This window comes from Rhea americana, unplaced genomic scaffold (assembly GCF_003343005.1).
Source record: "Rhea americana isolate MKP2758 unplaced genomic scaffold, rheAme1 scaffold_11, whole genome shotgun sequence".
Classification (NCBI taxonomy): Eukaryota; Metazoa; Chordata; class Aves; order Rheiformes; family Rheidae; genus Rhea; species Rhea americana.
Window position 1 is genome coordinate 9,806,346 of NW_028185150.1, and position 10,658 is coordinate 9,817,003.

General features: G+C 36.5%; 1 protein-coding gene across 1 annotated transcript in view; it reads right to left on the reverse strand.

Annotated features, from left to right (window-relative positions):
- Window positions 1-10,658, reverse strand: part of PIP5K1B (phosphatidylinositol-4-phosphate 5-kinase type 1 beta) — a 105,038-nt gene that overhangs the window by 1,036 nt on the left and 93,344 nt on the right. The window contains exon 14 of the mRNA XM_085312532.1: window positions 6,590-6,707. Within this exon, the coding sequence (XP_085168658.1) occupies window positions 6,590-6,707 (118 nt within the window). The remainder of the gene's footprint in view (window positions 1-6,589; window positions 6,708-10,658) is intronic.

Genomic DNA, 10,658 nt, shown 5'->3' on the forward strand with positions numbered 1-10,658 from the left:
GTACAAGTCTCACTTGATTAAACTGATTTTTTAGGTCACCTTTAAATTGTATTTTCAGATACAAATATTTAACTAACCTTCAAACAGTTGAACAACAATCTAATCTTGGCTATGAACAACAASAAGAAAGCTCCTAAGGCATTTTGAATGCTTATCTTGCAAAAATGAAACCAGTAGATTTAAATCAACATTTTGGCTCTGACTTCGAGCATGAGACCTTGAACCTTGAAGAGTTGTACTAAACTGTTGCAAACCTTAAAACTGTTGCTGTATTGTGCACTGTGAGTCCCCAACTGCTCATTCCAGCAGTCACTGATGGTCAGTGAGCAAAGCATACATTTCTCAAAAGCTGTTTACTTTCTCTAGATAGCTGCTTTATTCTGAAGAATGGCATGAGGCTAACAAAGATGTTTTATTGTTTTTAAGAATCAATGTAGCAAAAAAATTTAAAAATGCTAGTATAGGCGAACTTTTTTTTTTTTTTTTTTTTTTTTTTTTTTTTTTTTTTTTTTTTTTTTTTTTTTTTTTTTTTTTTTTTTAATGGAGCTAGGATAAATTAGTTAAAATTTTCCACTGCCTTCTAGTTTGTGCTTGAAAGCTCAGATCTGAATATCCGCAGGGACATTTTTGACACAGGTGTAATGGTTAGCCAATGCAACTTCAGATACTTTGGCTTTATCACTCTCTTTAAGGAGATCAGCAATACCGTTGACACTAGCTTTGTGTTGTGCCACTAACACGCAATTATTAATAGCTTTTTATTGTTCCATTTCCTCTAAGCTGTGCAAAGTACTTCAAAGGGCTCATAGGTAGAGAAAAAAAAAAACAACCTGCAAAATTTTCATAATAGAAGAAGATAAACTAGGGAGAAACTGGTAATAACAGCTGACCGCTTGAGTCAGTCACAAACATGCTGTTCATGGCACTGATGCCAGTGTAAGGAGCAGAGATTTAAGTGTTCAGCTTTGCGTCAGGTACAGTCCAGTCCTCTGCATTTTAGTTTGACAAAAACTCCATCCATTTTGATGTGCAGGACAAGATCCTCTGCACAATTTCCACTGCACAACTGCTGGGGTTACTTTGATGTAAAAAATAGTTTTTTGATAAAGACTAAGTTTGTCCATAGAAATTGGGGCCAAAATGATACAGAATGGAGAAACAACACTACAGGATGCAATCTTGTGATCAGTGACTGGGATGTCTTGCACTGGTTATATGATGGATTTAGACTTGGCTCTACTACTTTGACTTTTTTGAGGCTCTACTTCTCTTTTTGTGACTTTGAGAAAATTTCCTCATACAGTGCATTAAAAGCTAGAGGCACCAAAACTTAGAGTTTACTTACAGTGATATATATGCTGGTGTTTTAACACTTGGCTAATTCAGCTAATGTATTAATTGTAATCTGAAATATTACCTTTTAGTCTGATGAAGCGCATCTGATTTTTATGTGCAAGAGACTGAAATGCTGCTTGTATATTACTTCCTAAAAATTCATCAAAAACACTTCTCTATGCCAAACTACATTCAAGCATTAGGTAGTTTCACCTTGTACCATGCCTTCGTAACTATGAGAGAATTTGGCCTTTTTTCCCCCACTCCTTTTTAAGATCCTCAGAGAAGGATAGATACAGGGATAAAATAGGTAACAGAGGAAAGATGTGTTTACCTTATTACATGAAGCCATTTCATAAAACTATTAGGTTTTCCCCTAAGCCTTACTTCATGTTTTGAGCCCTAAGTAAACAGAATTCTGCTTTGGTGAAAGTGTGCTTTATTGGACCCAGTACATGCACATAACTGTGATGGACATTTTAAGGATTTAAGGTTTGGTTGTCTGCCAAACTTTAGGAAATCTGTGTAGATTTGATTGTTTCTAAAGAGGTAACTTATAGATCAAAGCTGTTAATCTACTATCTGTGTAGCTACAGCAGTTTTAAGATACAAAATTAATCTCCAGCTATGTTTTAAGACTTCAAAATCCTATAATAAAACTGGCATTTAAACATAAAACCACAATGAGTAATTCTGCATGTAACAGTGTTATCTACACAATTCATCTGACACAAATCATAGTTACACTAACCAGACACTGAATATATGGGGCTTGCTCATCACTACAGTTATTCCTGCCTTTCATTTTACCAACGCCCTTATCAAACCTTTGCAATAAAGTTTTCAGTGGTAGAGATTTCTAAATGATAAACAACTTTTGTGTACCTTTCTTCCAACAAAAGAGTGCAACACTGTTTCCACGCAACTATTTCTGTACAACTAAACCTCCATTATAATTAACATACAGAAGAACTCTTCAAGCAAATAGTTTTTTAAAGAAAAGCTGTAAGTAAGTAGGTAGGCAAAATCTGGTATTTACTGTCAGTTGATTTAACATGCACAGTATCCCAACAGAGCAAACTTCAGAGTTTGTCACTGTGATATTTACAGACATGCTCTGCATTACACATAATCAGTGTAAAGGAAATCAAACATAGTTATTCTGAACGAATTAGCCTAATACTTAAACCTCACTACTCTGATTTTACTGACAATGTAATTTGTCAAAATAATATGACAGCTCCCTTCCTATCAACAAGTCATTTCAGTAGTAGGCAGGCAAAACACAGTTCATAATTGCACTTGATTTAGGGATTGCACTTTTTAGGGATAGAAAACTCAAAAAAGTTGAAACTTTATTGTAGAACAGAAGTAACATGGAGACTTCAAGCCATTCTTATTTTCTACATGCAATGACTACTTTTAAGATCCTCCATTTTAGGAACTAACCCTTAGTAACACTGCACTCAGCTCTGGGGAATTAACTGCACTTTCTGGTCTCTCTGAAGAAACTCTGAAGGACTGTGTTTCTGAAATGAACTTCTGAAGTGTTTGTGTTTGACAGCATTTGCTGGCATTTAATGCTTTTCTGCTTATACATCAGCTGCAGCTGCTTGAACTAACACCAATAAATAAGGTTTCAAGGGATTTTGAAAAAGACTAAGTTTATTTCCGAAGGGAGGAGATTATTGTTCTACTGTGCTGTTTTGTGGATTTCTACAGCAAAATGCAAAATACAGAACAGTTAAACATTGTTTCTGACTCAGTTCCCCTGTTACTTGGTTTATCACCATGAACAATGATCCATTCTATCTTATAGAGCATCTTAATGTTCTTAAACGGCTGCTTTACATTTCCATAAAAGAATGAACCCTTTAATATTTTAGCTCTCTAGAGAATAACATTTAAAATTCCCAATTATTTTATATATCTGCATCTATCATTCTGCAATTTTTAACTAAAATAGTTACAATTAATTGCAACTAGAACATTCAGTAATAATTTCTCACTGCATTTCTTAGAGTGCTAGTATATTTGGCAATAATTTACTTACTGCTCAGTATGGAACATAGTCATGGTTTATTAATGAAAGCTAGATTTCTTAATTTAGTATCTAGTTTAAAACACTGAACAGAAAATTAACCAATGATATTTTAAAGTAAACTTGGATCTGATGACATTCATAACAGCACTGTTTAGAGTGACAGGTGCAGAAAACACTGCTTTGCTGAACCCACTTCTTTTTCGGAAGTGAGGACTTCCCAGAGCAGCCTTTAAGCTGGAAACAGAATGTCTCTCTACCTGTCCTGCAACAAAAATTCTTGCTGTTACCAGGCAAATTCTAACATGAATACCAGTTTTAACATCAGCTGCAGAGTGTGGGTCAACATTGGGTTTCCGTCACCTAACARCAGCAGTGCTCTTACCTGCAAGAAGAATTTCATTTTTACAGTCTCTGTCCTTGCACCTTACTTGACTGTCTGAATTTATACACAAYATTGTTCAGCCAAATACCATTTATAAGTGTTTTCTTTTATAGTAAGTTAAGATAAGGTCATTTTATTACGAAAATTTATTCATTCATTAGATCAAAAGAACATAGCTCTTAATTTAGTCCAGGATGAAAAGTTGTCCAAGAAGTTTAGCATATCAAAGCAAGATGCAAAGACAGCAAAGGATCAGTGGATTGACTGAAAGCAAGTTAGAGATATTATTCATTATAATATCTCACAGATAAAACCACAGCAGCTTGCCTTACAATAGAAACACAGATCAGGATTATTAACTATGAGCTTAGAGGAGAACCTGGGAATGACATTTAAAGCTACATTTTTCCCCTGATGCTTTTAAAAGGTCAAAATGTATCTGGTAATGTTTTCAACTAAGGTTGAATCAGCTAATGTAATCACAGTTGATTTGCTTTATTTTTGAGACAGATGTACTAAAAGTGACTGATTTGGTCTTAACATTTATGAAAACATGCATCTTTGCCTTCCTTTCTGCATTTAATTATCGACCTTGACAAAAGTAAAGCTGCCTCCTGCCTCAGCAGCGAACAGAGCCGATGACACACATCACGGACCCTCCGTCTCAGACCTCCCAGCCAGACCGCTGCTTCCGCCTACACTGCAGGATACCGAGGGGCTTTTGGAAGTAAAAGGTTAGCGCACAAAATAGTATCCTACTTCTCTTCCTCCCGCGTGCACCTCAGCATAGCTACACAAGGGTATATGCGATTAACTCTACAACTTACATCCACAGCTGCCGTGACACAGTTAAGGAGGTTGCAGCATAGCATGAGGGGACCATTAAGTTAAGGTAATTTCTCCAGCCAGTTTTGCCACGTAAATACCACGTGCTTAGCCACAGTGTCCAGTTTCCTTGAAATGCCTGCCATTGCCCATGCAGATGCTCGAGGCATGTGGCGCTACTTTGTCTCTACGACTGCACGCCAGGCTTGGGGATTTTGGGGTGCAAGGAAAGGTTGCTGCTAGGACAAAAAAAAAGAATGTATAGCTTCTCTGTTTAAGACATATTTATTCTTTCAAATTTTGCTCAGAGGAATGAACACTGGGTATTTACATACCTCTTGAGTAGRGTTTTATTTATTTTTCTGTTGGTATAGCACTCAGTGGAATATATACCCACTACGGTCTCCCAGATATAAGAATAATGAGTGCATTACAGCCCCAAACTAGCTAAAGGATCAGCATTGCACTGAACCTCATACGGACAGGATTTCAAGAGAGCACTTCACAGTGTTGAGCAGCACTACTGGTAACCACATTTTTATTTACTAAAGCAAAATTTTTCAACAWGAAGTTGTTTCTGTGTAGACTGATGGACAAGAAAGTAAGATGCATGTAATTGCTCTGCCTATCCMTTTCCTAAACTATTTCAGGCTTTGTGTGTCTTTTTACAGACTATTCATGTTGATGTCTTACAAGCAGCAAGCCCGATTAATACAAGTCCTATAGAAGTAGCCTAATCTAATGGACTACTTGAGGTCACAGTTAACTAYGTCAATTTTATATCTAATTGACCACTGGCTACTTGCCAGTGTTATTTCAGTGGAGACTGGAAAGACAACTCCTCCTCTGTGTTGTTGGACTATTGAATTAATAGCTACTAAATGGCATTGTATATATAACATTGCTGCCTGAAAGAAAAAAGTCAGTGGTACAGCCTATGGGGGAACAGCATGGGGATTAAACACAAACATATGATATATCCTGGATCTCATTAGACAAAATCAGGAAGCTCTATGGGTCAGGAAAACAAAGAATGCAATGAGCCTTATCTAAAAAGAAAACAACCATGCCTTTATGAAACATTCACTAGAAACCTAATGAACAGACTTTCCTTTTCCCCTCTTCTCACCAATATAATTCTTTCCACAAAAATATTTGACATTTTTTTAAGAAGAGAAGATGTAATAGGATAATCAGTTTTGTTTAATTTGTGCTTTAGGGACAAGGGAACAAACTTCAGGAAAAAAAAAAAAAAAAAAAAAAAGCGAAGCCTAACATGCCTTCCTCTTGTCTTTGTATTGCAACTTTTCAAAAGGGTCCCAAAAGTTAGATGCCCAAAACTGCACTCAAAGGCAACCACAGTTGGGTACCKAATGCCTTTACATCTGTGGAGTAACAGCTGTATACATCGGGAGAATTATTAWAACACCACTACAGATGATACAAAGATAACCAAAGATGTGAGCTTCAGCTTATCTTTCAGCAGTCAGATAAACTGATTAGTAGGAACCAAAACAACCAAAAAAGGTGCATTTTTAATCACATTCTTGTCACTACAACTGGATACACAACTGAGAGCCATTAATATACTTCATATTCAGCTGTACTTAAGTTATTCAGTGGCTTCAAAAACTTTAATGTAAGCACCAGACTCTGCTCTCTGGGAAAATTTACTTTCTCCATTGTGCAACCTTCAACACAAAAAGGAAAAAAAAATTCCCCTTTCTATATGCACAGTAAATAAATAATAGAAAAAAAATAGCAACTATCATAGAAGAGCTAAAAGTAGTGTTGGCATATTTCCAAAACACAGCAGTTAATAATCACTTAGATTCTTTTAGGATGCGGTTTGGCAAAGTACTTAAGCATATGCCATTTAAAGAACACCTAAGTAAACCTTTGGTTCTTGAAGTCCTGTATGTACTTAACGTTTCTTGCTGAGCCTGGATCAAAGTTACTGCTGGGAAAAAGAAGAGCCCACCAAAATCAATTTGGAAACTTACTAAATAGACATCCAAAACTGAAGCATTATCATTTTCCATTTCCAGTGTGCTCGGTTCTGAAGTCAAGTAGATGGCACTGTCTTCTAAAGTGAACGTTGAACTTGAAGGCAGCCCTTTACTGGAAACAGAATGGAAGATACCGTCAACAAAAAATACTGGATGCAATGAATTCAGAAATGCATTTTAGAACTCAGCTATGACTGACTCAAGTGTTTTAAATACTAGCTGAAAGGAAGGAAAAGTAAATGGGCAACTATATATGCATTGACAATTCATTGCTAGATAATGGGGGCTCATTTCATTAATGTACACAAACCACAGTTTCTATTAATTTACTTGCATYAACTAAAATTCTCATCAAGAAGGAATACTATCTCTGAACTCCACTGTTCATTGGAAGAACCAACTATACCCCAGTAGATGTGGAATAATTACACTAATTTCAAAAGAGGCTAGTTCAACACTGGACTTTCTCATGCAGCTGTGCAAAGAAGTAGCACTTGCAAAGCAGTTGTACTGTGTTATTTCATTCGTTAGTGTGATTTTTACTCACTGCTATAGAAAAAGCACRTGGAACTGCAAACACATCTGCACAGGAATCTTGTTTCGCTTTGCTGACACACTTAGAACCACAAAGCTGAAACTCTCAGGGCAACTTTATGGGAATTAGGTGCCCACTATCAATTATCTTCACTATGTACCAGAGACTGACTTCAGGCTGCCCTGAAAATCTAAGTCCATTTTGCAGAGCTCTGTTTTCAAGTATTCTCCCTGTTTACACACAAAGGGAAAAAGCAAACAACTCTGCATCATGACAAGATAACAAAACGTGGTCACAGACATAAGTCTATACATGAAGAAAGTAGAATTAATTCCTCTTGCCTTTGGAGTGCTTCATGGTTTAGTTATGCTACAGATTGGATGTAGTTTCAAACTGGGCAAAATGAGAATCCAAAATAGAAATCCAATTCAAATGCTCAAAAAAATAGTAAGTTATCAGCCACCCTCATGTCACACTAGTGTTAGGTGCACAGCATTACATTTGCCACGTTAYAATGCCGCTTTCATTATATATTAATATGTAATATATATTACATAATATGTATTAATCATCTTTTCAATAGCACAATTATTTCTTTTGTCCCAAGGGTGGTCTAACTCCCACTGACGTAATGGCAGTCTTCTCACATYCACCATTTGAATTCTAGTAAGCAACATTTCAGTCATACCACTTTTCTGCCAATGCTTCACTTCACTTAAGAGAAGGGGACAAGCAGTAAGGAGAAATGTACTGTTTGCCAAAGTAATCCTAGAAATGCTTCCCAAGTGTTGACTTCATTTTATCATCTCCCACAAAACAAACACGAAAGATATTACTCTTGGCAAAAGAGTTAAAAAATAGAGAAAAATTCAGTTTTGCTTGCAAATTTTTCATCACCTATGACATACAGCTCAGGCCTCAGAATGTGAAAAGACSCATATATGAAAAACACACGGCAGGGGATGAATGTGCAGTGAGTAGCTATTACTGCTATAAAAACCACAAAGCCCAAATGTCAACTCTTTGTTCTGAAAGACTATGCTCTGCATAGCTAATGACAGAGCAAACCTAAGCAGGCTGCTGTGTATACTCAGATTTCATTCCTGCATTATGTTATTTTAAATAAAAATAATCAAAATACTTATTTCCTTCATATACTTAYTAAGCCACATCACCGCCACCTCATGCTGCTGTATTTTGAACTATTTCCAGTTTTAGAAAACTGCTGGAACCTGTATTCTCACCACGTGAGAATTCTGCAATTCACAGTGGTGGCATTTTATTTTATGTTCTTCATGTATCAGAATGCCAAGACCTACTTCTCTTATTATCTCACTTTAATCCACTGGTTTACTGTGATACTTATTTTCCTCCTYCTTTGCTTTTTCCTCATAAGGCACTTATCTCGTTTAACTCCTATTTTGTTATATTATAATCTTTGTTGCTTTATGGCCTGCCCTGGTTAGTCAACAGTAGCAATGYGAGTCCACTGCTCAGACTTGAAGTTGTTAAGGCACTCTTTTTATCCATACATGCAATAAGGACTATGCCATCCCCACTTTGGGATATGCCCCTTTCTATAGTCAGCATTGCAATGGAGGGTCCTCATGCTACCAAAGCCCACCACAGAGCCAGGCAACAAATGGAGATAGAAACAAAAACAACTTGAGGAGAAAAGCCAAGGAGAAGCTACTATGAATGCCATGATTTGGTTATTTAGTAGTGAACTTCTTTCCAGGCAGAACAAATGTAGGCATGAAAGAAGAGACCAAAGAAGAGACAAACACACTGAAGATGTCAGTCCACGTTTTTCTTACAGTCAAATCAGCCACAATTTATTTCTGAGTCCTTGCTGCTATGATTTTCACACTTAATAATCAAAACTCAACCCTACAAGTAAGGGACACATCTTCCACATGAAGAATTGTTTACCAAAAGAAGACTTATAGGAAAACTGGTGCATATACATCTGAAAACCTCTGGATGTTCAATAACTGGAAACTTACAAAAAATTATGATTCTGTAAGAAAAGTCTTAATTGTATATAGGAGATGGAACTATTTTCTTTACAAAGCTGGAAGTTGGAACAGGTAGAACATCTACTTTTTAACCTAAAAAGTTTTTGTTTTACTTGTAGGCAAAGTAAATGGGTTTGTACACAAAGACTGGAAAATGCAAAAGAATATGGATTGTGCATTTGGGGAAGCTCTCCTGTATGGGAGAAATTAKAAATTCTGAGTCAGTGGCACATTAATTTGCATCCAGAGCTCATGCTGGTGTCAGATTGAAGGCATCTGCTTTTGCCAAGAGCTGAACTCTGACACCTGTTAAGGTGCAGTATACTGTTTATTGTAATACCAAAATAATGTAATGGGCCAACCATAAATCAAAACAAAGCCGCTTAGTCTCCCCTGCTAAGAGTTATAATAAAAACAGACTTTACGAGTTGGATGTCAAACACGCTTCCCTGTAGCACATCCCACAAAATATTTACCCCCTAAATAACTGCGTTTGCAATCTCCAGTGAGTTTGAACAATGTAATACAAGCTTTTGAAAAAAATACAGCTTTTTGCATCATGAATTTTGATCTTCAAAAGTTTCTGTTTACAGARGTTAGTCAAAAAAATGTCTTGCAAGGCAAATGGACAGTAAAACTATTGTTCTAGGCCATAATACAACACCAGCTATTGCAGACAGTATATCCTGGCTACACATAAATGTGAATAGGTACTCCTATAGCACTCCTTAAGTAAATGCTTTAATTTGTCTAATGTTTTAATAATGTAGGAATATTAAATCACCTCCAAAACCCAAACTTGCATTTCAGTTTATAAATACCATATGCAGCGGGAACAAAAGGTAGGTCAAATACTACTGACAGCAGAATTTTACAATATTTTTCTGATGATACTGAAAAACATCAAACTACAGGCCTGAAATAAACAGTATGTATGGCTGACCCTCTAAATGCTCTTGCTRTCTTTCAAGGGAAGTGAGAATCAGTGCTACTCAAGCTAACTGCAGACTTATGTATCAGTAAACATCAAAACAAGCACATTAATTTCATGGAGGTGAACAAACCTATACTTCTTTGCAGTTGCCAATTAAAATRGTAAGACCTATCATTTTTGACAGGTATGTCTGGCCTGACACACACATTTAGCTGAACAGAGACTGTGCAAACAATCACACTTTAGGAACTTTATCAGGATTACAAAATCCTGAGCAATCACAGTCAAATTCACTGGGCAGCACAAGTCAACATGTATGAGCTCTGGGACRAATCCACATGTGGGGTTTATTCCATGATGCTCCACTGGATACTCCTCACCAGAAATCAAGGTCATGAATTGAGACTCATAAGGATGAGTATGGAAGACAAAACGCAGCAGGCAGAGGGAGAAATTCACACCCTGTAACATTTGCTTATATGTTAAATAAGTACTATTATCACTAGAGTTTCACAGGCACATCTGTGTATTTAATTGAGTAATAATTTAAAAATATACTTCCCTTCCCCCCCCCAA